This window comes from Pituophis catenifer, unplaced genomic scaffold, assembly GCF_029215685.1.
Source record: "Pituophis catenifer annectens isolate HBS135680 unplaced genomic scaffold, rPitCat1.0.hap2 SCAF_3, whole genome shotgun sequence".
In the NCBI taxonomy this organism is placed as follows: domain Eukaryota; kingdom Metazoa; phylum Chordata; class Lepidosauria; order Squamata; family Colubridae; genus Pituophis; species Pituophis catenifer.
The window spans coordinates 175,756-201,815 of NW_027256883.1; the positions used below are offsets into that span (position 1 = coordinate 175,756).

Here is a 26,060-nt window from a genome sequence, read left to right on the forward strand (position 1 = left end):
CAAGATCATTCAACCACTGACCAGAGACGAAAATCAAGTCCAGAGTGTGTCCCCCTGTGTGAGTGGGGCCCTGAACTAATTGGGTCAGGTCCATGGCCGTCATGGAAGCCATGAACTCCCAAGCCACCTCTGACGCCTCACCTGCAGATGGCAGGTTGAAATCCCCCATGACAATAAGTCTGGGGGTATCAACCGCCACCCCGGCAATAACGTCAAGCAGCTCGGGCAGGGTCGCTGCCACGTGGCAGGGAGCCAGGTACGTAGTCAGCAAACCCATCTGCCTCCGGCCCCACTTCACGAGGAGGGACTCACATCCGGCTATCTGAGGAACAGTGGTCTCCCTCGGACTAAGACTTTCCCTAATAATCGCCGCCACTCCCCCACCCCTCCCCTGAGCCCTTGGCTGGTGAAATGCACAGAAACCTGGTGGACACATTTCAACGAGGGGAACCCCCCCCTCGTGGCCCAACCAGGTCTCCATAATACCTGCCAGGTCTGCACCCCCCTCCAAAATAAGATCACAAATGAGGGGGGCTTTGTTAACAACCGACCTGGCATTACATAACATCAGCGGCGGACCCAGGGCCTGAGGCTCTGTGCAACCCAGGACCCGAGTCACACATTGGGGGCCGGAGTGCGCAATCACTCGTAGACAATGTATGCGCACCCCTGGAACATGATGTGGTCCTTTGCACCCGTCATATCTGCCCCTCCCACTCACTCACTCCCACTCACTATTTCAATTGCACTGACTAAACAATTCAAGATATAGAGTGAAACACTGGGAAGGGACTTCTGGTTTGGCATCACGGCGAGACAGTCGGGGAATTAGCGGGCTCCGATGAGCTCCGCAAAAACCCCGGCTGACTAACTGCTGCCGATGGGTCTGCGGATCAGAACTGTCCTGCAGGGACAGGGAAGAAAGAGAGGCACCTCAGATGACCAAGAGGAATAGGCAAGTTCCTCGAAGGTCGGAGGGAACTCTCTGTGACTCGGCGGCGGGGATGTCAGCCATGGTGGCTGCCACGAAGCTGGGACAACCGGACTAAATATAGAGCTGGAGAGAGAAGAGAAACAGAACTGAGTTTTTTGAAGCCGGGTAAGTGACAGCCAACCCAGGCATGAAATAACAAGGGAAACATCCCTAAAGACCCCTAATGATAAATAGCGGCTAAGGAGCGCGGGGGCAAAGAAGATTTTGAAACCTAACTTTAAAGAGACAAATACCCGATAGAAAATAGATTTTTAAACAAACTATTTGGAAACCTTAAACAATTTGAGAATGGTCAAAGGACTGGAAAGAAATAAAGAGATCCTTCTTTTTTTCTTCTCTCTTTTTAAATTTCAAAAAAAACCCAAAGAGAATGGATAATAAGCTTTAAAAAAGAAGTGATATACAAATAAAAGGGGAAAAAAAGGGAAAAAAAGAAGTTTCAAGAGTTATTTAAATTTGGACTGACTTTAAATATGATTTGGTACTTTTAAACCTAAAAGAAAAAGAAGCTAAATAAGATTGTTATGTAATTGAAACAAAATGGATACTTTTTAAACAACCGGAAATTGTGGATTGCAGAGAGACACCATCTGAAGTAAAAAGGAATATTGCAACTTGATTTTTGTTTTGGAAAATTGTGGACTTCAGAGATCACATCCGTGAGAACTTGTGGGGGAGGATTTTCTTGTCTACAAGTGGTTTGACTTTTGGAGAAAAAAAAATAAAAAGAAGGGAACACAACGGAATTCTTATAAACAAATTGATTTAGACTTGGACAATGGAAACAAGAGAAATAATTATAATGTTGCACAGAGGACAAAAATTTGAGGATACAGAAGTTGAAATGGAGTATATACAAGTGGACAAGAAAATGAAGATGGAGGAGTAAGACATAGAGGTGGAGAATAAAGAAGATAAAGACAATGTGATTAAATATGAATAAGTAACTGAACATGTGAATAGTAAAAATAAAAAGGAGGTGTCTAGAGATTATTTTGAGATTAACAATAACACAATGATGATTACACTGGGATTAACAGTGATTGATAAAAGAATAAAAGGTTGGAAAATATTAAGGAAAATAAAAAAGTCCAGAACTTGGATTTATAAAACTATATTGAGATTAATAAATATGAGAAGAAATATATTACAGATACTTAGAAAAGAAATATGGATTGAAGTTAAAATATATGAGAAATAGACTTATGTTAAAAGAAAATATATTAATGGATATGATGAAGCAATTTTTATTAAGATGTTGGATGATATTATTTGAGGAAATTGATAGCTATAACAATTGGGATACTGTTTAAATATTTATAGAGATTACACTGGGATTAACAGGGAAAAAAATAAAGATGATTACACTGGGATTAACAGGGAAAAAATAAATATGATTACACTGGGATTAACAGTGGAATGATAAAAGAAAAGGTTGAATTAGATTATGTAAAAAGAAAATATATCAATGGATATAATGTATCAATTTTTATTAAAATGTTGGATGGTATAATTTGAGAAAATTGATAGCTATAATAATTGGGATATTGTTTAAATAAGTATGACAATTTTAATAATTTGAACATTTTTCACTTAAGCAAAAAAAAAGAAAATTGAAATAATATATGATTATGATTTCCAAACAAAAATTACTTAGTTGGTGTTTATATAAATGGTATGGTTAAATAGATAGAATTTAGGGAAATAATTGGGAAACTCTATTAAATAGCATTATTTGAATTAAGAATTATGTTTAAATGTTAAATTGCTATATTTTTAAGATTAGTGATAAGATTTAAATTTGATAAACTAATAATGGAATAAAGATTTAATGAGTGTTACATGAAGTAATAAATAAATGTAAGGAAGTTTTAGAAATGGAAATAATTTTGGAATATAAACATGTTTGAACTGTATTGTTAATAGTGAAGATTTAGGGTAAGAATTGTGAAATGTATTGAGGTATTAATTGGATTCCATGGGGGAGAAACGTTGGAGATCGTGGAAGTCAGGAAAAAGCTAGGATTCCATGGGGGAGAAACGTTGGAGATCGTGGAAGGCAGGAAAAAGCTAGGATTCCATGGGGTAGAAACGTTGGAGATCGTGGAAGGCAAGAGGAAGCTAGGATTCCATGGGGTAGAAACGTTGGAGATCGTGGAAGGCAGGAAAAAGCTAGGATTCCATGGGGGAGGAACTTTGGAGATCGTGGAACGCAGGAAAAAGCTAGGATTCCATGGGGTAGAAACGTTGGAGATCGTGGAAGGCAAGAGGAAGCTAGGATTCCATGGGGTAGAAACGTTGGAGATCGTGGAAGGCAGTAAAAAGCTAGGATTCCATGGGGGAGGAACTTTGGAGATCGTGGAACGCAGGAAAAAGCTAGGATTCCATGGGGGAGAAACGTTGGAGATTGTGGAAGGCAGGAGGCAGCTCTTTAGCACAGCTAAAGCACAGCTTTTTAGTCAGATCTCTCCCCCCCTACAAGCACGCACATTTAGAAGGAAACTTTGGAGTTGCCTGATCATCAGCCAAGACATTTTGGCAGCGCCATGTGCCGGGCGAACAGCTGTCTCACCAGGGAAGAGTACCTAGTTGTCCTCTGGTAAGAGGTATGCTGGCCCACTTGGAAAAAGGGGGGGGGGCGCATTGGGGGGGCATGCATGCACAGTGTGGGCGCATGTGTAGAGGGAGCATGGGGGTTGTCGTGCACACATGTGTAAATGGGGGCGCGCATTGCATTATGGGTTCCGGCATGCGCGAGCACAACAGCGCAAGCGCGTTTAGACTTTTGGCACGCAATGCCAAAAAGGTTCGCCATCACTGTCCTAGATGCTCAGAAGGCCTTTGACAATGTGAACTGGAAATTTATGTTGATGCAACTAAAAATTATGGATTTTGGAGAAAAATTTGTTAATAGGATTAAGACAATATACCATAAGCAATCAGCAAGGGTGATGGTAAATGGAGATATGACTGAAAAGGTTAACATTATGAAGGGTACTAGACAGGGATGTCCTTTATCCCCATTGTTCTTTGTAATGACACTGGAGGTACTAAACAGAAATATAAGACAGGATAAGGAGATAAAGGGTATGGAAATAAAAAAGGAGGAATATAAATTGCAGGCATTCACAGATGATTTGGTATTTATTTTAGAAGATCTGCAAGAAACAGGACCAAAGCTATTAAAAAGAATAGAAGAATATCGTGAGGTGGCAGGACTGAAAATCAATAAGGACAAAACAAAAATATTAGTGAAAAATATCACAGAGAAGCAGAAAAGGAACTTGACGGAGAGATTAGATATCCAGATTACAAAGAAAGTAAAATATTTAGGGATACAATTAACAGCAAGATGTGTAACGATTAAGGAAGACAACTACTACAAGCTAAAAAAGCTTGAGACAGATTTGGATAGATGGAAAAACCGGCCATTATCATTAATAGGTAATGCTATAATAGCTACAATTAAAACGAACATATTACCGAGAGTATTGTTTTTATTCTACACAATCCTGATAAAATTAGAGAAAAAATATTTTGAAGAGCTCAATAAGAAATAATGAAATATATATGGCAGGGGAAAAAAGTGAGAATTAATCTAAAAATGTTACAAGATGTAAGAGCTAGGGGAAGGTTTGGATTACCGAATAGGGAATTATATTATCAGGCAGCAGTGCTAACTTGGATGAAGGAATGGATTGTATTGAGAAATACAAGATTATTGACATTGGAGGACATGATCTGCAATTAGGTTGGCATGCTTTTTTATGTTATGGAAAAAATAAGATACTGTATTTTTCGGAGTATTAGATGCACCTTTCCCCCCCCAAAAAGAGGATGAAAATCTAGGTGCGTCTTATACTCCGAATGTAGTCCTGTCCAGCTTCGCAAATGGAGATTTCAGAAACTGAAAGAAGCCTCTGAAAGAAAAAAAAGCCTCAGAAACGAAGCTTCAGAAAAAAAGCCTCTGAAAGGTTTTTATCTAAAATAATATGGCAAGCAACAAAAGAAGAATCAGTAAAGGTTCTAACCAAACTATGTTAACAAATCTGGAGAATGATACAATAACCAATAGATCGGAAGAGGTTAATCTACATACCAATACCAAAGAAATGAGACTGAACAGAGTACAGATAGTCCTTCAGAATAAAACCCTCTGAAAGAAACTTCAGAAAAAAAACATTTTTTTCTGAAGCTCTGTTTCAGAGGCTTTCAGAGGGAGAAAAAAAAGTTTTTCCTGAAACAGTGTTTCAGAAGTTTCAGAGGCATGAAAAAAAGCAGGGCACAGAGCTCACAACCAAAGAACCTGTTGTTAAAATTCACCTCTGGAAACAGCCGATTGGGGGTATTCCGGGAGGCCGATCTACCCACCAATCAACTTCTTTCTTATTTTCCTCCGTAAAAACTAAGGTGTGTCTTATACTCCAAAAAATACGGTACATAGTTACTTTGTTATTAGTATGGGAAAAAATTAGAGAGCAACACTACTTGAAGATACCAGCCTGGCTTTCAACGATAGAAGCACTTATTATTATATATTACAATTATTATTAATATGGGAAATATTGTTAGATACAATATTGTTAGATAAAGATATTTTGTCAGATAAGGGGGAATTTAACACACAGTTGCAAATACAAGCTAGATATGAAAAGGATGCTAAACTTTATGGTTTTTATATGGAACTGACAAAATTGAATAAGATATTGACAGGAATAGAAGAATGATAAAAAAATTGTAGAGTTACTTATTGAGCGTTAAATTAGAAGAAGAACAAGTCAAAGGAACAATGATAGCATGGGCAAAAAACTTTGGTCCCACGATAAGAGCTAGATAAATGGCAGCAACTATGGGATAGGAGTTACAAATTAACATTGTCAACTGCATACAAAGAAAACCTATATAAGATGCTTTACAGGTGGCACTTAGCACCAGAAAGACTGGTCAAAATGTTTAAAGATAATTGTTGGAAATGCCAACAGACACCTGGGTCGTATTAACATATGTGGTGGACATGGGGGGAAGCAAAAAGATACTGGCCAAAAATTCACATGTGGCTCGAGAAGATGATACAACAACATATTGATTTAAAACCAGAATTGTTCCTGTTGGGGATTTTACTGGGAATTTATATTAAAGAAACTCTATTTTTGATTATTCATGTAATAACCACAGCTAGAATTGTATTTACACAAAATTGGAAAAGCGAAGAAATCCCTATAGATGAAAAAGTGATTAAGAAAATATTAAAATGTGCAGAAATGAATAAACACTTGCAAGAAAAAGAAGAATCAGATTATTATAATATATGGGAATTATTTTATCAATGGTTAGAGAATAAATATGAAAGCAATGTATTGTAAAAATAGATAAGTCAAGAAGAGAAATGTTAGTTTTATGTTATTTTATCAGTATTATTATTATTTAGTATTAATATAAGAATGAATGTAAGAAATGAATATGGGGTAAGTTTAATTGTTAAGACATGAAGAATTTTATACTCAGATGACACACTGTTTAACGCAAGTTGGAATGTTTGTATTAAAAGAAAATAAAAAAAATTATAAAAAAGAAGAATCAACTATTGGTATTGTAAATACTTCATCTGTTATTATGTATATAAAGAAGTTAATGAATCCAGCTGAATCAGTTATCTATGTGTGCTTCTGGATTTAAACTCTGACAAGGGAGAGGAGGGGAAGAGAGAGAGAGAGGGAGGGAGAGAGAGGGAGTCATGGGGAAAATCTTATCTTTGTTAGCATTAGCAGTCAGCACTGATCTGATAACTCTTAATCAATCAATCAAAAATCGCACAAAACTTGTGATTTAATTCAGCCAGCAGTGCTTCAGGGACTTCCTGGACTTTGAAGAAAGCACCAGAGGTGACCCTCCTGGCCACACCTTAATAGAGCCAAAAGTGGCTCTCACGTTCTTCGAGTGGGTTTTTTTTTTTTTTTTTACTGATTAGTTAGTACTTTATGTCCTGGTTCACAGAAAGAAATTAAAGTTCATAGAAGTCAACGTGTTCTAAATCTATATTCTAGAAATGTGGATTTTACCCATTTATAAATAACTTAGTAGTCCAATCTCCACAGCCTAAGGACACATAGCAGTGGCAGGCAGCTTGTCTGGGCAGCCCCCTGTGCCTGAACTCCTTTTAATGGAGTTCTTTGGCTTCTTTTCGGTTCTCTTGTTACGCAGGTGGCCTTTCATGTGGTTTGGTTCATTGCTGCTTTTTGCCACGTTCTTACTTAGCAAAAACTAAAATCAGTATCACGCGAAATTAAACACACACACACACGATCCTTAGAAAAGTAAATCAGCAGAGATTAAGCCAAAGCTTTAAGAGGCAAGACCACACAGTCACCCTTGGAGAAAACGGCTAAGAAGAACCCACTTTTATGGGGAACCCCTGTGGCAGCCTTGGCTCCCCCCTTCTCCCTATGTGCACCCACAGCAAACAAGAGGCAGCCCCCAGGAAGGGCTCTGTTTCCTGAGCCAGAAGCAGCAGATAGGAAAGGCTGCTCAGCCAGGCAGCACCATGCGGCATCACGCCACGCCACGCCAGCTGCTTGGCCACCTGCCTTGGTGTAGAGGCTGGTCTTCAGCAGCCCCCCCTGGCTGTAGCCAAGGGGTGGCCTCCCTAGGAACGCAGGGCCCTGCCGACTGGCCAACACAAAGGGGTTGGTGCTGAAAGGGATGGGCTGGGAGTACACCAAGCTCCGTTTCTCTGAAAGCACCGCCTGAACGCTGCCCGCCTGCCTCTTGTCTGAGGAGGAAGCCTGACCCATAGGGACGTTCAGCAGGGGAAGAAACCACCTGGCCTTTTCCATCTCACCGAGCAGGAACTGGCAAGAAGAGGAGTGGGTGGGTGAGTGGGAGAAGTGGCCAAGATGGCTCTTCCGCTTCCAGCCCTGAGAAAGGCCCTGGCAAGGGACTTGTCTGCACAGGGCCAGAGCTGAGGCCACCTTGCCTGCCACCCAGGACGTGGGGAAGGCTGGCAGGCACACAGAGCCTGTCCCGATTCCAGGACTGTCTGAGGAAGGGAAGTCCTCAAGCACACACACACACACACACACACACACACTGCCCTCCCCGGGCCTTCCAGAAGACGCAGAAGGGGCTGGGGTGGCCACAACTCTGGGCCCACTACAGCCCTAATCCTGTTTAGCCTCCCCCCCCACACACACACAGCCATCCTGCACCCCTGAGCCATGCCCCCTTCTCCCCCAGGCACCTGGGAAAGCCCTCCTTTCCCCCCACTACCTGCTCTGCTGGGGAAGAAAAGACTGCCCACCCCGGGGCAGAAACAAGGCAAGACTCTCCCTCTGCTGGGAAATGGACACTAGGAGTTGCCCTCTTCCCCCAGCCAGAGGCGACAACCCCTGGGCCCTCCAGCAGAAGGAACAATTCCTGGGGCTCGGGCTGGCAACCCCTCCCATTCCAGTCAAATAGAGGCAAAGCCATTGGGAGGGGGGCGAACTTGGCACCATCCACACCCATAGCCGAGACAGGCTCCCCCCCCCAAAGGAGCCCACCCCGTCACTCACGCCGCGGGGGCCTTTCTGGAGACGGCTGCTGCTGCTGGGCAGGGCTGCCAAGGTGCGGTAATCCAGCTGCAGGGGCTCTGCGCTGCCCCCGTCCTGGGGAAGGAAACGGGGAGGGTCAGGGCTGGCTCTGACCTCACAGAGGACAAGTAGACCCAGCACACATTGGCCAGGCAGGAGCCCCCACCCCCCCGCCCCAGAGGATTCTTGCCTCGGGCAGCCCCAAAGATGCCACAAGGAAGCAGTTCTTCATCCCAGGGCACCCCCAGCCCCTCCCCTCATTTCCCTTCCGGGCTATTTCCCCCCCTCTAAAAGCGCCACATTGGCAGCAAAACTGGGGGTCATTTTTAAGCCTCCTGTGACCCCAAACGAAGAGAAGAACGACCAAGAGAAAAAGTCATGGGGGAGGAGCTTCGGGGGCACTTGGAGACCAAAACTGGCACCTTACATAAAATTCCCTGAAAAATTGGGAAAATGCACAAAGTTTGCTTTTCACTCATCAAAAATGCCTCTAAATTCCAACTCTTTGCAGATGTTTGCAGGTTCTGGAGTAAGTGGTTGCTTGGCAACCATTCCAAGTTATGACAAATCTCCTCTACTTATGTCCCCATTCCAAATTTATGACCTCCGCAATGTCAAGTGTCCATATTTGGGGCGCTCAGCAATCAGAACACATTAATGCTGATCACAGGACTTCTATTTACAACATTTTCCCCCAGAAACTGTTTTACTTCCATTTCCTGGAAAAAAAATCCACATAGCAAACAATGGGTTTGCTTAATGACCTTGGCCCTTGCATAAAAAGATAGTAAAATCAATGACCCTCATGACTTGCAACTGTCATTGACTCAACGACTGCTAAGTCAAGGACAGCCTGGATCTGCAAGAAATCCAGCCAGCTGCCCATTCCAGCTGTTATTCCTGTTCCTTGTTTTGGGGGCCTTGGAAGCCTCCTCTCTCTAGCTTCCCTTGAGGGACACGACTACAGCTGCCCTGTCTCCCCTCCGCCCCTCAGGCTGCTTGCTGTGCTTAAGTGCTCACCTCTAAGTCCAGGGGAGGCCTCCTCTGCCCCGTCTCCCCCCCCCCCGGCCTCAGAGGGACTAGCAGCGCCTCCTGCAGAAGAGAACTCTGGTCCCCATGAGCAAAGCACAGCAAGTGCTGGCAATTGAGATAACTAACTGAAAACCTCCTTGGCCAAACTCTGCCACCAAGAGTAGCCCCCTAGTGAGATATGGGGCAAATCAAGGAGGGGGGGGCCAGGCCAGCTAGGGCATCAGCTCTCTGCCCTCACCGGCCTTCGGGATGCACAAAGGCAGCCAAGCAGCCTCTCCAATAGCTCCAGGAACCTGGGAGGCTCACAGAGGACCACTCTGGAGGAAAGGCCCTGCTGCAGTTGGTAGACATTCTCCCCTCCCCCCCCCCCGGCTTCTCTTGGGAGCTGCCCGTTTGTAGGCCGCAGCCGGGCAGGTCCACCTGGCAGAAGGCCGTGCCAGCCACTCTGGCTTGCCCACGGTTGCTTCTCCGTTTGCAGGCTAGCCCTTATTTCACTCTTTTTAACCCCCATTGTGGTAATCTGCTGTATCTTCTGCACTTCCTACAACGGCTTTGGAAACTCTCTGGATTGTCCTCCAGTGAAAAGCAGCAGGTAACGTTTGTGATTAGCAGCAGCAGCAGCAACAAAAAAAACCTCTTTCCTGCTTAAGAAAAAGGTAGAAAACTAGCAAACAAAATGATCGGTGCTGGCCTTTAAGGAAAATTTACAAGATTTGGGGATCTTTGCAAAACAATGAAAGGAAGGTGGAAAGGAAGTTGAGTGGGGGTGGGGAGGGGTCTCCTTTTTTGCCTTGGTGGCAATGGTGATGATGATGATGGTGGTGGTGGCAATTTAAGCTGCCCGAAGCAGTTCAGCTCAGATGTCAGGGCTGGAGGGGTGTGTGGCTCCTCAGCAGACGTTGCCCCTGAGGAGAAAGACAGGAGGCCAAGAGGGAACCGAAGGGAGGCAGAGCTGCCTTCCTCCTCCTCTTCTTCCTCACAGCTGAAGTTCAGTGGAAGAACTGCTGGCACCCAACCCCCCTCGGCCTCTGCTTCTCAAGCCATGTGGACAGCTGGGGGCCCATCCTCTCACCTCACAGGTGAGTGGAAAGAGCCCACTCCTAATCCATCCAGAGGGAGGGCTCCTGGGGGAGGCCTGGTCCAAAGAGCAGCGGCCATTAGAGCTCCCCTTCTCACAGCTCCCTTCAGGGTTAGGGTTAGGGTTAGGGTTAGGGTTAACCCTGCCCTAGAGACCCAGGATCCTCCCAAGTGGCCCCATTCCTCCTCTCACCTTCTGAAGAAGATCTGCCTCTTCTGGGCTGAGGTCCCTGTCAATGGACGAGATGCTCTCCAGGCTGTTCTTGCGCCCAATGCCGGCCGCAAAAGGGTTGGCAATGATTCCCGGAGACATCTGGGGGGAGGGGAGGCACTTTCAGGCCTGGGTTGGCCAGGGGGTGGGGAACCCTTCCCTGGGAAAGGGTGGGGAGGGGTACCAACCTCAAGGGCAGCCATAGCTTTGGGATCAAAGCCCTCGCAAACAAGCACCAGCAGCCGATCCCCCACGGCCCGCAGGACCTGGACCGCCTCCGTGTGGGTCATGCCCAGCAGGCTCTGCTGGTTCACTTCCAGGATGCGCAGGCCCATCCTCAGCCGGCCATCACGGGCTGCTGCCCCGGCGGAGCTGACCTGAAAGGCATCAAAGAAGTGGGAAAGTGGCAGCACGGCTTTCCCCCCCAGGCCCACCCCAGGATACCCTCAGAAGGCCACCCTTGCTCCAATAGGGGAGGGGGGGAGGCTGCTGCTCTGGGTCTGTCCCACTCACCCAGCCATGCACCAGAGGGGCCGCCAAGTACCTTAGAGATGAAGATTCCCTCGTCGGTGGGGTCAAAGGGGTTCCCCGCGTGGCCCTTGGCGCCGCCTCGGATGCTGATGCCCAGCTTCTCTCCAGGCCTCTTTTCAATGCAGATCTCCTGCCAGGACACACAAACCGGCGTCTTGGGGGGCACTCCGTGGGACAGAGGAGGCTCTCCAGCCTCAACTAAAGAGGGGGCTGAGCTTCCCTACCTCCATGCCAGGCGGGGGAGGGTCTCGCCTGATCACCATCCGTAGCTCCGGGTCGCTGGAGAGCAGAGCGCTGACGGCCTCTTGGTGGGTTGCCTGGCGCAGGTCGACACCGTTCACTTCCAGGATCCGGTCCCCCACACGCAGGCCGCTGCGGGAGGCCAGGCCGTGCAGAATGACCTGCGCAAGGGGGCAGGAGGGAGGCGGATCTACAGGAGAGCCCCTCTGCAGCCCTTTCCCCTCTCCCAGAGGGGGTGGGGGGGATGGGAGCAGCAACTGCCCCAGCTGCACCACGCCCTTCTTCTGGGTGCCTGAGGATGGGGGAGGGGGGGCAGCCAGCGCTTCTACCTTGGAAATGAAGACTCCCGGCTCGTGGATGCCGAAGGGGTGGCTGGAGTGGTCACTGCCTCCCACGATGCTGAGGCCAAGGGGCCCCCCGGCCTTGACCAGGCAGACCTCCTGCAAGTACAGGCCAGGGGTTCCCTACAGTCATTGGGGGGGCAGCTGCCTCTCCTGGGTGAGGGAGGGAGCCCAGTGGCCCACACCAGCCCAGAGCAGCCCTGGTCACCCACCTCGGTGGGGTACTGGCTCTCCATGCCTTCAGGCAGCTGGCTCCTGGGAGGGCACGCTGCCGCCTCCTCCAGCAGGGCGTCTCCCTGGGGGGGCAGAGGCGGCGGCGAAGGCGCCTGGAGCCCTCGCAGTCCCACGGGCAGGTCCTTCTCTTGGGGTATCATCTCTCTTTCTACCAGCAGAGCAATGGTGGGTGGGGAGGCAGTCAGCAGTGCTACAGCCTGATCGTGCCGGGCTTCCATCATGTCCACCCCATTGATCTAAAACGGCCCCAAATCAGTGTCAGCAAAGGGGGAGGGGCAAAAGGCAGGCTTGGGATTCAAGAAGGGAGCCAGCTCTATGCTGCCTGCCAGCAGCTCATGGGGGGAGGGGACCCTCTAGGACATGAGCTCTCCCCTCCATCACTATCTGGGGTGGGGAGAGGAGGAAAGGGAACTCACACCATCCAGCAGGGAAGATGGGGGGCAGGGAGATGGAAGCTGGCACTGATGTGGGTGTCTGGAAGCTCCCCCCTCCACCTGAGTTCCCACGGCTCTAGGGCAAGGGAAGGAACAGGGCCTACACGGGGTGGAGGTGAGGAGAAACTGGCTCAGCCTGAGGACCCTTTCCCGAGAGTCCAACAGGGGGTTCCTGCCACCCACCCCGGCCCTTTCTCTCACCAAGATGACCCTGTCGCCCACTTGCAGCGTTCCTTCCCGGTGGGCGGCCCCCCCGTCTGCAATCCGGGAGATGAAGATCCCCTGCAAAGGAAGGGCCGGATCACTGAGGGTCCCAGGTGAATTGCAGAGGGTCCCAGCTTCTCCCCATGGGGGTGGGCATGGGGGGGCTCCATCCATTCAGAACAGATTCCCCAAGTTAGCAAGACCCAGGAGTAATTCTCCAGGGGAGTGGGGGGTTAAAGCATCACCAGCAGGAAAAGGCTCCCCCTCTGCTCTCCTCTCACCGTGTCGCCTGGCCGGTACGGGGTGGAGCCCTTGCCCCCAGCAATGCTGAAGCCCAGGCCCCGCTCATTCCGCACCAGGCAGGCCGAGAGGCGCTCAGTCGGGGTGGTGTCCTTAGCCCCCACGGCCAAGTGCAGCCCTCCACGCCATTCCCGTGGGCTGTAATCATCTTCGGGCCGCAGTGGCGTCACTGTGATGGCATTCTCAGGCTCCACCATCCGCTCCCGCAGCACTGTCATGGAGACGCTGCTGCCCGAGCCCCGGAGGGCTTCCACCGCCACATGATGCTCAGCGCCATGAAGGGACACCCCATTCACCTGAAGGGCAGGGAGAGCCCCCTGAACGAGCGCCCGCAGAGGATTGCGCCGGCCCCCAAACCTCAGGCCCTCCAGGCAGCTGGGCCAGGGACAAACAAGGTAGAGCTGGCAGCAGCCACTGGGATGGGGTGGCCACCGGCCCCAAAATCCTTTAGCCAAGGCAGGCATCCCTGTCCTGCTAGCAGGAAAAGCAGCCGGCCAGCACCGCTGCCTCCAGCACCGCGGGCCATCTCAAGCCAGGCCTGGCACAGTACCTAGTCGCCCAGGAGGCTGCCCCCATGACCTACCTCCAGGAGCTTGTCCCCCACGCGTACCCCGGCCTGTGCTGCTGGGCCCTCCTCCGACACACGGGAGATGAAGACGCCCTGGGAGAGGAGGGGGAGAAATCTATGGGAATCGACCCCCCAACAGCCACCCCGGGGCACCCACCCCTGAAAGGCTGTCCCCAACCCTCACCTCATCATCTCCCTTGTAAGGGGTGGAGCCTTTGCCCCCTGCAATGCTGATGCCCAGGCCGCCCGTCTGTCGCACGATCATCAGAGCCAGCTGGAAACCAAACAGAGGGGGGGATGGGACTGATGGGTGCAAGGAAGGGGATGCCTGCCCTCCTCCTGAGTCGGCTGGAGGACCCTCCACCCCACAGGTGCCCATCTGTTTGGCAGGGGAATCTCCGCCTGGAAAGCCTGCTCCAGACAGGCAGCCAGTGAGGAGCCTTTGCTTGGGCAGGGGCCCTCCTGACTCACGGCTGCGACTGGAGCAAAGGCAGGGAGGTTGGGGAGGAGGCTGACTGTGAGGCTGAGGGGTGCAACTGGCCAGGCAACAGCCCCTCGGCCTCACTGCAGCATGAGCTCCACTAGAGATCAGAGGTACTGAAGGGGGAGGCCGGGAGGGGGGAGGGCAGAACCGGGGGGGGGAGGGCAGCCCCGAAGGGACAGAGGCCAAGTCAGCTAGCCAGAAACCGCCATGCCTTCCACAGGCTGCTCTAGTTGGCCCCCCTATGCACACTCACCCCTGGCAACCAGCATAACGGGGGGAGCGAAACCCCTTGCGAAACTCCCCCCAGCCATCCCCCTTTGCAGATGATGCCCAGAGCCCCCTGCCCAGGAAGCCAGCAGCTCCCCAGAGGACCCTGTGGAGCTGGAAGGGTAGCAGAGGGGCAGAGACAGGAAAGCAGGGGGATCAGAGCCCCGGCCCAGGTGCTCAGGTGGAGATGGAGAGCCATTCTCACCTGGAATCTCAAGGACTCCCCCCCCCTTTTTTTTTTCTGAAAGCAGGAGACATCCCAGAGGGAGAAGCCCAGCCACCAATGCTGCACCGGATGTGAAAGGAACAGACAGCAGCAGGGGAGCCAAAGGGCCCCGCCCAGCAAGGCTCAGGGGAAGAGGGGCTGTCAGGCCGGAGTGGGGCGCCAGGCCACAGGGAGCAGGAGTGCAAGAAGCCCACGGGGCCACCATGGATCTCTCTCAGGGATCACGAAAAGCCGCCTTGCCTCTGCGGGCACCAAGACCAGCTCCAAAGTGCTGGGCCTAAGGATGACCCCAGAGCCTCCTTCTCCGAGCAGGGGCTGCCCCCGCCAGCAAGGAAAGCTTCCTGCCTTCTCCGGGGCCTTTCCTGCCCGAGGGGCTCAGTCAGCCCCCTCCCCAACTGAGGCAGAGGAGAGAAGGGGAGAGGGAAGGAGGAGCTGCCATGTAGACAGGGTGGCCCAGGAGCCCTGCCAGCAGCTCCGGCCCGACCAGGGAAAGAGACAAACCCACCCGGCGGGGCGGTACAGACCTCTTCCTCCTCAATGCGAGCGGGTTCAATCAGCAGATTATTGGCTTGATCAAACGACACCCCCTGTTAGGACAGCAACCGGCAGAGGCAGAGGGCGGATTAGTGGGGAAGCCCCAGACCACCACCGGGGAGAGGCAGGCAGGCAGGCAGGTAGGCAAGCAGGCAGGCAGACCCCACCCAGCACCGAGAGACCACACCAGAGAGAGAGAAGGCGGGGAGAGAGCAAGAGCAGGCAGGGTGGGGGCTCCTCCTCACTGTCCCATTCCCCCCCCCCAGGAAAGGCCCTCCACTGCCCCTCTTGGCAAGGCCAGCATAGCGAGAGAGGGCCAGGCGAAGAGCTGCACCAACCGGAGCAAGCCTCAGCATCCGGAAGCCCTGCAGCTTTGGGGACCAGAGGCAGCCAGGCTGCTCTGGGTCTGGGGGCAAAGACGCTATGCCTCGACCCAGGAGGGCACGTGCGCCAGGGGCTACCCCCAGCAGGGAGAGCAACGAGCAACAGAAAGCCCACCTGCGGTCCACCTTGGACACCACCACCCCCACCCTCCAGGGCGCTGCCGAGGGGGCACAGAATGCAACCAGGTGCCTTTGCCATCTCCCGGCAGTCGAGCGGGTGAGCCCAACCCTGCCAGCACAGCCAGGAGAGTTAAGGCCTGGGTCTCCCCCCCCTACCACATCCCCGCCCAGCCTCCCCCCATCAAACCCCCTCCCAGGGAGGCCCTCACCTTGACCGAGGGTGGGACCGCTGAGCCCCCCTCGCTGGCTGCCTCTTCCTGGCCCCACCCTGTCTGCTCCGAGGCCTCCTCCTGCTCTGGCTTCTCCTCTTCCTCCTCCTGGGGGCCACCACTGGCCCCAAAGCCCTGCAGGAGGGCCACCACTGCCTCCGGGCGGGGCAGCTGAGTAATCCGGAAGTGCTTCTTGTAGTGGGGCGTGTCCTTGCGGATCAGCCGCTGCTTTCCTGTGGGGAACGGGAGGGTCTCCTCGTCCTCACTGCGAACCAGGGTGTCCTCCGCGAAGTGCACCGTGGGCTGCAAAGAGATCACCCGCCGGGGAAGGAAGGGTCAAGCCAACCCCTTCCAGGCTGTGGGGGGAAGCGCAGGGCCGCCCTGCCCGCCACTCAACCCCTTTGGGCTGCTTGAGAAAGCCACGCATGTGAGGAGGGAGGGGAGGGGCATCTCTCACGCCTGGGAGACGCGGGGGGGGGGTTGTTTTCAAGCTGCTCAACTCCACGTTCCAGCGGTGCTGCCGACACCTCTCTTCTGCCAGGGTCCCCCTTGCAGTTGCTCTTCAGCTGCAATGCCCCCTCCCTGGGCACAGGTGTGAGCAGCCAGACAGAAGAGGGGCCAGTCCTCATCCCCCTCAGTTGCAGCTCCTCCAGACCAGCGGGAGAAGTGTCACCTGTGGCCCATTGCTTCCCATGGAAATGCCCTGGTGAGCGGAGAAACCCCGCACCTCAAATTGTCTAGCAAGAGAGCCCAAAAGGGCCCAAGGGAGTTGGTGGGCAGGAAGAGCCCGGCCGAAAACACCAGAGGCAGCTGCGCCTTCCCTTGCCTGGGGTGGTTTTCCCCTCACCAGCCCCGAGGTCTTTAAGGACCATCTCGGTTGTAGGACGGTGGAAAAGACCCCAGGCCCCTCCAGGAGGAAAGGCCTCAGGGGCCTCAGAAAAAGAGGCACGGCTGGCCCTTGCTCTCCATCGGCCTTCCCCCAGGCTGTGGGCTGGATCGCCGTGCCACCTGATTCTCCTGACCCACACTCTGCTTGTGGTGCGGGTCTCCATTTGGGCAGTGGTCAAGGAGGTCCCCCTGCTGTTCAGGAAGAGGCAGGGAAAGGACTGGGAGGAGCCGGGCAAGGGCAGCCAGGGCCCCCGAGGCAACCACCCTGCTCTCCTCCAGCTCTGCTGCCAGCCGAGGGGGAGGGAGGGTGGAAGGGGCTGGCCCCGCCGGATGTGTAGCTGGACTGAACATCCAGCTTTAGCTGCTTAACTCTCTCCCTCTTGGCAAAATTTATCTGATTGTCTGAAGCTGGGCTCTAGGCAGCTAACAGAAATTTAGTGTTAAAAAGGAAGATACAAACCCAACATAGAAATTATGAATATAGAAAAACTAAAGAAAAACTGAAGGCAGGGTGTCGTGACTTTTTAATCCTCAAGTCCTTCAAAAGAGCTGTGTTGCCACCAGGGTGGGGGCTATGCCCACTTCCGGTCACGGAAGAGCCACAGGTCAGAACCAGAATGCTCCCAACATCGTGGCCTTCACAGCCTGCTAGCCTGACCTGCTGCCCTTCCTTTGCCCGCTCCGCCCCACTCTTGGGCTCCCAAGAGGCTTTCGGAGAGAAGCAGGCGAGGGGCCCGCTTTATCTACAAGGGCCCGGAAAGGCTGCCACCCGGGCTGCAGGCGACCACAGTCCAGAGGTCTGGCCTCTACTCGATTCAGCTCGGCCAGCAGCCTCAGGTACAGCGGGGAAAGCGACCGGGACCTGGGGCCCTTGGAGAAGCTGCCTTGGGAAGCCTCCCGGCTCCTACCTCAGAGTACTCCAACTCCAGCTCCTCTTCCTGGTCTTCCGCCGTCTCCTCCAGCGTGGCCACCTCCTCTGGGGGCGCCTGGCCTTTTTCCTCGGACACCAGCTTCCCCCCTTCCTCCAGCTGAGCCCCTGCTGCTGTGCCCTCTGGCTGTTGCGCCTCTTGCCCCTCCTCCGGGCCGCCGCTGGCAGAGAGGATGCTGCCAGAGACACGAGAGTCTTCGCTGTGGTTGGAGGCGGCACTCAGTCTCTTGCCCTGTGTAGGAGGGGAGCTGGTTGAGAATCTGGGCACTGCTGAGCCGACGTTGGCAACTGTGGCAACCCCGGGGGCACCAGAGTCACTTTGGGAGGCCTCCCCTCAGCTGCCTCCACTGGGCCGCCCTGCCAGGAAAGGGAAGAGTGGGAGCAAAGGCTGGGGGCTGTGACCCGAGGCCACTCTTCCCAAACCACCGACTCCTTTCTGGGATCTGGGGAGACTAAGTGGGGGGCCTGGCAAGGTGCTTTGCAGCTGCTACACCAGAACATCACCCTGTCTGCTGAACAAGCCAGCCTGGACCAGTGTGAACATGGCTGTCAGCAGGACGACAGCCTCTTCCCCCACAGGATCCATCGTACAGGCCCCTACTTCCCTCACCAAATTCCCAATTTACACCACTGAAGTGCAAGGCAAGGCGAGGAAGAGATCTCAAGGCCCGGTGGCTGCCCTCTTTAGACTCCTCTGCAAGAGACCAGGCTGGTGCAGAGGTCGAGGCACCCGTGAACCAGGGGCCGAGCGGGCATCTCTCTGAGTAGGCCACCTGACTGCTGGCAGAAGCTGCCCACCTCAGAGTTACTGGAGTCTCGCCTAGCTGCAGCAGAGGCCTCACTGCGCCGCACTTCCATTCCCTTCTTCATGGACTTCAGCTCGCTGGGGTGCGGAGTGGCCCTGCGCTGCAGCCCCTGCAAAAACCATGGGGGGGGGGAGAGAAGCTGGCAGGTGAAGGCATGGCAAGGTTCCTCCGAGGCTCATCAGCTCCGGCTGCTTCCTCCAGGAAGCAGCAGGAGATCACCTGCCCCTCCCCCGCCAGCCAGGCCAGTGAAGGCCCCCCGCCCCATCCAGCCCTGCTCCTCTCCTTCGGCCATTACCCTCTTCTCAGTGCCAGCTTCCTCCTCCTCTTCCTCCTCTATTTGAGAGTCCTCCAGAAACTGGATCACACTGACCCGGTTGGGGTTGGCCTCTGCCCAGCTCTCATCTAGGCTGTTCTGCAGGAGGTTCTCTGCAGGGGAGACCAAGAGGGGTGCTGGAAGTGAGGGCGAGCTGGGCTCCCCACACCCCTCCTGGAGAGGCTGGTTCCCGCAGCCCCTTTACCTGAGCTGGCAGATGGCTGCTGGGGCAGCAGGTAGCAGGTGAGCACTTTCTCCCCCGTCTTCTCATCCTCCTCCGTCTGGAACTTGAGCATGGGCTGCGACTGGTTCTCTGCCAGCCAGAGGGCCTTCAGGTGCAGGTTCGTCAGGGCGAAGGGCAAGTGTTGCAGCCTGTGTCCGTGCAAAGCCATCAGGGGGGGGGATCCCTTTGTCCCCGCCTCTGGCCTAAAAGCTGCCAGGGAGAGCAGCTCCTCTGGCAGCATCAAGGGCTGGACTCAAACTTTTCCCCCCTGCACTTGGGGGGGAGAGCTCTGGGCAAAGTGAGTTGCCAGGAATAAGGTACCCAGAACTCTCCCCACTCCTCTCCCCCTTGGTGAAGTGAGGGGGCTGCTGCAGCAGCTGCCCTTGGTGGGACTATACTGCGTGGGACCTGGGGCTCCCTAGCAGTTGACATGTGTACGGGGGGAGTAGGCATCTTGGCGCTGAAGATGCCCACCGGAGCTATAGGTTACCCTGGTGCTGCATGGACCACAAGGAAAAGGGGCAGGGAGATTTGGGGCTGAGCAACAGCAGAGCAGAATCCCAGACTTCGGGGGGGGGGGGGGAAGGCTGCCACTGCCTCTTCCTCCATTACGCCTCTGTCACATGAATTGGGACCGAGTCAAGAAGAGTAGAGCCATCAAGGCTAACCAGGAGCTTCCTGGAGGGATTGCCATTCTTTGGGTCTTTCTGAAAAGCACAGCTTTCTCTTAGCCACAGATAAATGGGGCATGTTCAGCCTGATGTGATAGGCAAATCCAAGGGCCATGGGGAGGATATGAGCAGCCCCTTCCTGGGGCAAAGGAGCATTTCTGCAGCACGTCCTGATGCGCTGCCCGCCTCCCGTGCACCTTTCCTGAGCTTTGGCACTCGCTTGAGGAGGTTCTCCCCATGTGTGTGCACGCTCCCAGCTCAGACACAGCTGTCCCGGGCGTCCCGAGAAGAGGAGGGGGAAGGAGCGAAGCTGCCCTGTACCTGCCTTCGTGCCACATTTGCACATAAGGCAGCCTTCGCTTCCTGCCACTTCAAGCTGGAGTCTCCCTGCACGTGCGAACGCTCCCGGCTCAGCCACAGTTGGCCAGGGAGTTACGAGAGGAGGATGGTCACGCGAAGGGAGTGGGGAAACACACACACAAAGAGAGAGAGAGACACATACAGAGTGATACACAGAGAGGGGGTGAGAGACATAGAGAGACACATACAGAGCGATGCATAGAGAGTGGGTGAGAGAGGAGAAAAGAGGGAGAGGGACAGACACAGAGATACAGAAAGAGGGGGCAGAGAGAGGGAGAGAGACATAGAGAATAGTTTTGTGGCTGGGTAGGCGTGGCTAGGTGGTTATGTGACTGGGTGGGAGTGAGTGACATCAAGTTGGCCATGCCCACCCAGGTTTTGTAGCTCCCAGTGTGTTTTTTTTCTGTAGGAGTAGGAAACGGGTCCAAGTGGCTCTTTGAGTGTTTAAGGTTGCCGACCCCTGACCTAGGCGAAGGTGCCTCATGGGGAGCAAAAGGGAAAGGGAGGCGGGGCAATGGTGAGAGGGTTCCCCTGGGTAGTCTCCTGGACTGGGTGGATTGTATTCCAGGGAGCTGGGTGGATTTCAGAACCACTAACGGTCATCACCTCTGAGAACTCTTGGAGAATAGAGGAACTGCCAGAAGATTGGAGAAGAGCTAACACTGCCCCAATCTTTTAAAAAGGGAGGAAAATGGACCCAGGAAACTGCAGGGAATATCTGGGAATTAATACCTTGAAAATCATAGGAGAGATCACCAGAGAGGATTTGCAACATTAAGAACGAAACAGCAATTACTAGATGCTCACGTGGGTTTGTTAAAAGTAGACTATGCTAGATAAGTAGGATTGCTTTTCTTGACAAAGTGACTAGAATAGCGGACGGAGGCTGTGCTGCACATGCAGCAAACTTTAGACCTCAGGGAGGTATTTGACCAAAGTAGACTACGGTGTTCTTTCTTCTAAGGTAGAATAAAGGGGAAGGATGACCGGATGGATCTGCAGTCGGCTGAATCACCAGGGCATGTTTCCAGTATGTGGACAGAAGAGGTGCTCATCAAAGGCACAAGTGACATGGAGCGGAGGAAGACTGTGAACACCCAAGAAGACAAACTCAAGGTTCAAAAGGAGCGCTACGGACTTTAACACTTGGCCGTCTATCAATATGGAAAGAAATTCAAGCCCCGATACTTTTGTAAGAAAAAGCCAAAGTGCAGGTACAAGGCAGGCAAGACCTGGCTCAGCAGGAGTACCTGTGGGAAGGACCAACACAATCTTGGGCTGCATCAACAGAGGTACAATGCTAAGATTGCGGGAAGTGATATTTCCACTCTATGACGCGGTGGTCAGAGTGCACCTGAAATACTTGTTCAGCTCTGGTCGCCACAAAATAGAGGCAGTGGAGGAACTGGAAAACGCACAGAGAAGGGGGGGGGGTGTTTCTTATTTATATTCAGGCTGCGAGATGTGCTCATTACTACTGAGATCTTTACTCACTGATTTAATTTCAGGTGACAAGATGGGCTGTTTTGTTCCAAACCTGAAATTGATACATTTTATTTTCATGCCACTAAGCGGCACGTCTGTGAGAAGCTCTCCGCTCAGTAACTGGCAAAAGCGCAGAGCCCAGGGAAAGAGGGTGACCGTTGCGTTCTTTAGTCACTTCCAGGCCCCCCTGGAAACAAGGTGGATAAGCACAATGAGGGGTGATGAGGGGTGTCCCCTGGCCCAGGGCGCCAGTTCTGACCCAAGGCTGAGCTTCTTCCCTTTCCACACCCCAGCCATACCGGTTGCCTGCTACGTCCAGGACGTGCAGCTCAATGGTGCCAGCAAGCTCCGGGGGCAGCCATTCCAGGCGGTTGTCTCGAAGGGAGAGGACATTCAGGCTGCTGCAGCCCCCAATCTCTGCAGGGAGCACCATCAGGCGGTTCCGGTCCACGTTGAGGTTGGTCAGCTTGGTGAGTTTCCCCAGAGACCTGGGGAGGGACTGAGAGAAGAGCATCCAGGGGTGGAGGCATAAGACTGCCACCCTTGGCAGACCTGCTAACTCACCTAGAGAGCGGCTACTTAAGGCACAGAGCAGGCACAGTCAACTTGCACACCCACCTGTAGCAAGTTCTCGGTCAGGATAAGCTCCGACAGGTTTGCACAGTCCCCAATGGCTTCGGTCACCTCCGTGAGACGATTCTGGTCCACCTTCAGAATGGAGAGCTGCTTCAGCTGGCCTGAGCAAAGGTCAAGAGAGCATATATGACCCTGCACAGCCAGGGACACTCCAGGCTCGGTTCTGCAAGAAGTGACTGAGATCCCTCTGGGGACCTTAGCTCTCTCAGAAACACGGGGCCATCAGCATGGTTCATGGGGATTAATGACAGAGCCGTTATCTGGGAGCAGAGGAACCGGAAGCTGCCCGGGCATTGGCTGGAGCAGCCCTTCCCCAGCACTCCTCTAAGGAAAAGCATGTGCCCGCTTGGGCATCAGAGGGCAGAAGGCCTTTAACAAAAGGCATATATCATGCTTCTATGCTCTCATCCTGGCACTTAAGCGTCGTATGGCCCCTTAACAGGAAAGCGCAGCAGAGATAAATAACACTAACAACAATAACAGCAGCAACGTTTTAACTTTATAACGAAAGCTTAAAAGGTTTTGCTTTCAGGAAGCTTTTTTCCCAATCAAGAATTTCTTTGCCCCCCTCCACTTTCTGTTACCAAGGAACGGTTCTCAAAGACACTCCTCCCAACTCCAGAAATAAGAACAAAGAGGAAGGAAAAGCAGATTTCAAAGCCAAGTCAAAGCCGATGCCATTGCAGGACATTTTGTTTCCAAAGGCCCCCCTCCAAAACCTCACTAGGGTCCCCCCAAGCGTGGCCACACTCACCAATGCCGTCGGGAATCATTTCCAGCAAGTTCTGTGACAGAAGCAGGTCTGTCAGCACCACCAAGCCACCAATCTCATCAGGCAGCTGCTCCAGCTTGTTCTCGGAGACATCCAGGCAGACCAGCCGACGCAGATTGCCCAGCTCCTGCACAGAGTGGAACCAGGCAGGCTGACTTGGATGGCTGCTCCACTACAGCCCAGTCTCTTGCGCTGGACTGGGCACACCAATGCGCTCCTCAGGCTTCTCCCAACTGGCCGGCTTCACTCCTCCCACACAGAACAAGTGAACGCCCCAAACCATTTCACAGGGAACCTTCAGGCGACCACACGGCCAGCAGGACAGAAGCAACACTTCCACTTCCACTCTTGCACCCTGGGTTGCCTGCCCTACAGCCTGAGGCCACGCCCAATTAAAACAAACATGAACGGGGGTAGCAATTCTGCTATATTTCAATTCCAGCACTGTGTTGGAAAAAGTCTGTGCACCCCCATTATGCGCCCCACGACATCTCCACTTTCTAAAGGGTTCAGGAAGAGCCATGGAGAGCAGCAGGACAACCCCCTGCCCAGGCAAATGGGACTCAGCCTGGCGCCTGGGCTCTGCCACCTCTAATCCCTGCTGCAGACGCCAGGTGCCCACCCCGGGGCTAGGCACGAAGGCCTTGCTGGGCAGCAGCCAAATTACAGCTTAGCAGCTCTGGGAGGACCAGTCTGGGAGGATACTTCTGACATTCCCTGCCTCTCGAGCCCTTTCTTTCTTCGAGCTCCCGAGCCTCACCCCGCACTGCCCAGCAGCCTGGCAGGAGACTCTCATCACCCAGCCTCAGAAGCTGGGGTGCAGAGCACAATCGCCTCCATGGTGCCCCTCCATCTGCCTCTGAAGACTCTGGAATCCTCAAATCATCCGGACCTGAATATTCGTTGACTTTTAATTTGCCCGTCAAGTCTTGTTACTTCTTGTGGTTTCAGTTTGCTCGGGAAAGGCCTTGCACAGGGACCCACCGGCCACTTCCACCAGGTGAGGCACTGTGATTGTCTGGACAGCTCATGCTGGCGTCCACCTGCTTCTTTCCATTGCTCCTAATGGAATACCTGCTCCTAATTTACCAACTCTCATTTGCTTCTTTGGCCATGACATCTGAAGGGAACTGCGGGGCTCACTGCAGCTTCCCTCTGGAGCCCCCTTTCTTCCCCCAAGAGGAAGCCTGGAAGACGAGCCTCCAGCGGGGCAGCTTTGACTTATTTTCAAAGCATTTCAGTGGCCTCCTGCTCTCTTTTGCAATCTTTTTTTAAAAAAAACAAGAGGCTACATTTTGGCATTTGCACTTTTGATGCTATCCGCAATTTTGTTGGGTGCGAAGACTTTCTTTCCTCCTGGCAATCATCCCGACATGTATGCCGAATGCGAGGCTATGACCTTCCCTGGGTCCAAGCAATTCTCGGACCCGTTTCCAGGCACTGCCTGGGACTGAGGCCAAACTACAACCCTTTGTCGGCAGTTAGACTGTGATGCGCACCATAAATTCAGCCCCTCGAGAAATGGCCTCTCTTGGGATGCCCACGTGATATCTCTCTAGGATGACGTGAGGGTGAGGGAAGTCCCTCATCGTGACAATGCTGCCTGCTTGGAGACCCCTCTGGGTCTCCCTTTTCCACCTGAAGGTCACCAAGGCCTGCGGCTCAAAGGGTGGGGGGGTGTCACTCTACCTCCAGCTCCACATAACTTTCCGGCCCGCCTTCCCCGAAATCACTGGTGGACGGGCAGTTCCAATAGCCATGATGTCCCAGGGACCCCCATTTATGCTCCTAGTTTGCATCCAGTTTTGAGGGACAACTGTGGACATCCGGCCTTATGCCCAACTGTTCCAGAGGTGCCAGGCGCAGGGCCTTCCCAACATGCATGGCCAGCGAGACCTTGGCAAGGGTGACTGAAAAGGTCCTCGCTTGGAGCCCCCTGGTTCCCTACCCCATCCACCGGACTCCGAGGAACACCCTCCAGAAGCAGCATCATCCCACTGCGGTCAAGCAGGCATCCTTTAGGCCTTCCTAAAATCCAGAGCCACGTTCCCCCCCACAGCTCCATCCTCGTCCTTCGTGGGAAAGGGGGAGCAGCGAGGGGCACTCAGCCTGCTTTACTGTCCCTAGTGAGGGGCTTCCTGCTCTAGCAGCACCTTTATTCTAAGGAAGCACCTCAGCCCAAGTTCACCGGTCTTGGGTCTTCCGTCTGGCTTTGCCTCAGTCCTCCCACCACAGGCTTCTCCTTAAGAGCCACTGGGGGTGAGGGGGGGGGTTCAGCCCGCAAGAAGCACCTGAGGCCAAGGCCGCTGCATGGGAAGAACAAGGCACGGGAGGGAGAGAGGGGGATATTGCTAGTTCAGCAGATCAGCAGATCAAATCTCACCGGCTCAAGGTTGACTCAGCCTTCCATTCTTCCAAGGTGGGTAAAATGAGGACCCAGATTATTGAGGGCAATATGCTATTTAGTATACTGTCTTTGGTGTAAGCCACCCAGAGTCCTCGGAGAGTGGGAGGCATAGAAATATGAATAATAATAATAATAATAATGATAATGATGATGATAATAATAATAATAATAATAATAATAATAATAATAATATACTTACCGGGGGAAGGCAGGAGAGCTGGTTCCTGTCCAGCCAGAGCTCACGCAGGTTTGGCAGGGCGCCCAGAGTATCTGGCTGTGAAGGAGAGGAGCACAACATCACTCTCTGTGGCAAACACCCTCCTGGGGACACCGCCCCCAGCACCTTCAGGCCCAGCCCTCGAGGGGCCTGCTGAGAGAGGAGACTGAAGGAGGGACAGGTCATTCCTACTCAGGATCCGGGGCAAAGAGCAGCACCACTGGCTCAGGTAGGAAAGGGCCGCAGGGCAAAAGTCTTGCCAGGAAAAGAAAGGCAGGTGCCCCCCCCACCCCGCCTTCCTTACCAACACTTCAAGATCGTTGCCCCCAAGGTCCAGCTGCTCTAATTTCACAAGGAAGGAGAGTGAACTGCAAGCCAGAGAAAAAAGTCAGGGGCA

At 52.8% G+C, this 26,060-nt stretch overlaps 1 protein-coding gene across 10 annotated transcripts in view; it reads right to left on the minus strand.

The window, feature by feature from the left end:
* The window catches only part of SCRIB (scribble planar cell polarity protein), a 54,938-nt gene that overhangs the window by 16,013 nt on the left and 12,865 nt on the right, over positions 1 to 26,060 (minus strand). For 6 of the 10 annotated variants that reach the window (XM_070940159.1, XM_070940162.1, XM_070940156.1 and 3 more), the window contains exons 6-27: positions 25,968 to 26,031; positions 25,646 to 25,720; positions 23,022 to 23,166; positions 22,250 to 22,368; positions 21,931 to 22,130; positions 19,098 to 19,264; positions 18,875 to 19,005; positions 18,572 to 18,688; positions 17,754 to 18,005; positions 15,958 to 16,260; positions 15,236 to 15,298; positions 13,919 to 14,008; positions 13,750 to 13,827; positions 13,148 to 13,462; positions 12,864 to 12,944; positions 12,207 to 12,464; positions 11,983 to 12,093; positions 11,638 to 11,814; positions 11,427 to 11,543; positions 11,071 to 11,259; positions 10,865 to 10,984; positions 8,545 to 8,637 (exon numbers count right to left, since the gene is read on the minus strand). In XM_070940159.1, coding sequence (XP_070796260.1) covers positions 8,545 to 8,637; positions 10,865 to 10,984; positions 11,071 to 11,259; positions 11,427 to 11,543; positions 11,638 to 11,814; positions 11,983 to 12,093; positions 12,207 to 12,464; positions 12,864 to 12,944; positions 13,148 to 13,462; positions 13,750 to 13,827; positions 13,919 to 14,008; positions 15,236 to 15,298; positions 15,958 to 16,260; positions 17,754 to 18,005; positions 18,572 to 18,688; positions 18,875 to 19,005; positions 19,098 to 19,264; positions 21,931 to 22,130; positions 22,250 to 22,368; positions 23,022 to 23,166; positions 25,646 to 25,720; positions 25,968 to 26,031 — 3,265 coding nt within the window. Of the gene's footprint in view, positions 1 to 8,532; positions 8,638 to 10,864; positions 10,985 to 11,070; positions 11,260 to 11,426; positions 11,544 to 11,637; positions 11,815 to 11,982; positions 12,094 to 12,206; positions 12,465 to 12,863; positions 12,945 to 13,147; positions 13,463 to 13,749; positions 13,828 to 13,918; positions 14,009 to 15,235; positions 15,299 to 15,957; positions 16,261 to 17,753; positions 18,006 to 18,571; positions 18,689 to 18,874; positions 19,006 to 19,097; positions 19,265 to 21,930; positions 22,131 to 22,249; positions 22,369 to 23,021; positions 23,167 to 25,645; positions 25,721 to 25,967; positions 26,032 to 26,060 lie in introns of all 10 variants that reach the window. The other 4 variants (XM_070940157.1, XM_070940164.1, XM_070940160.1 and 1 more) reach the window with 4 other exon arrangements.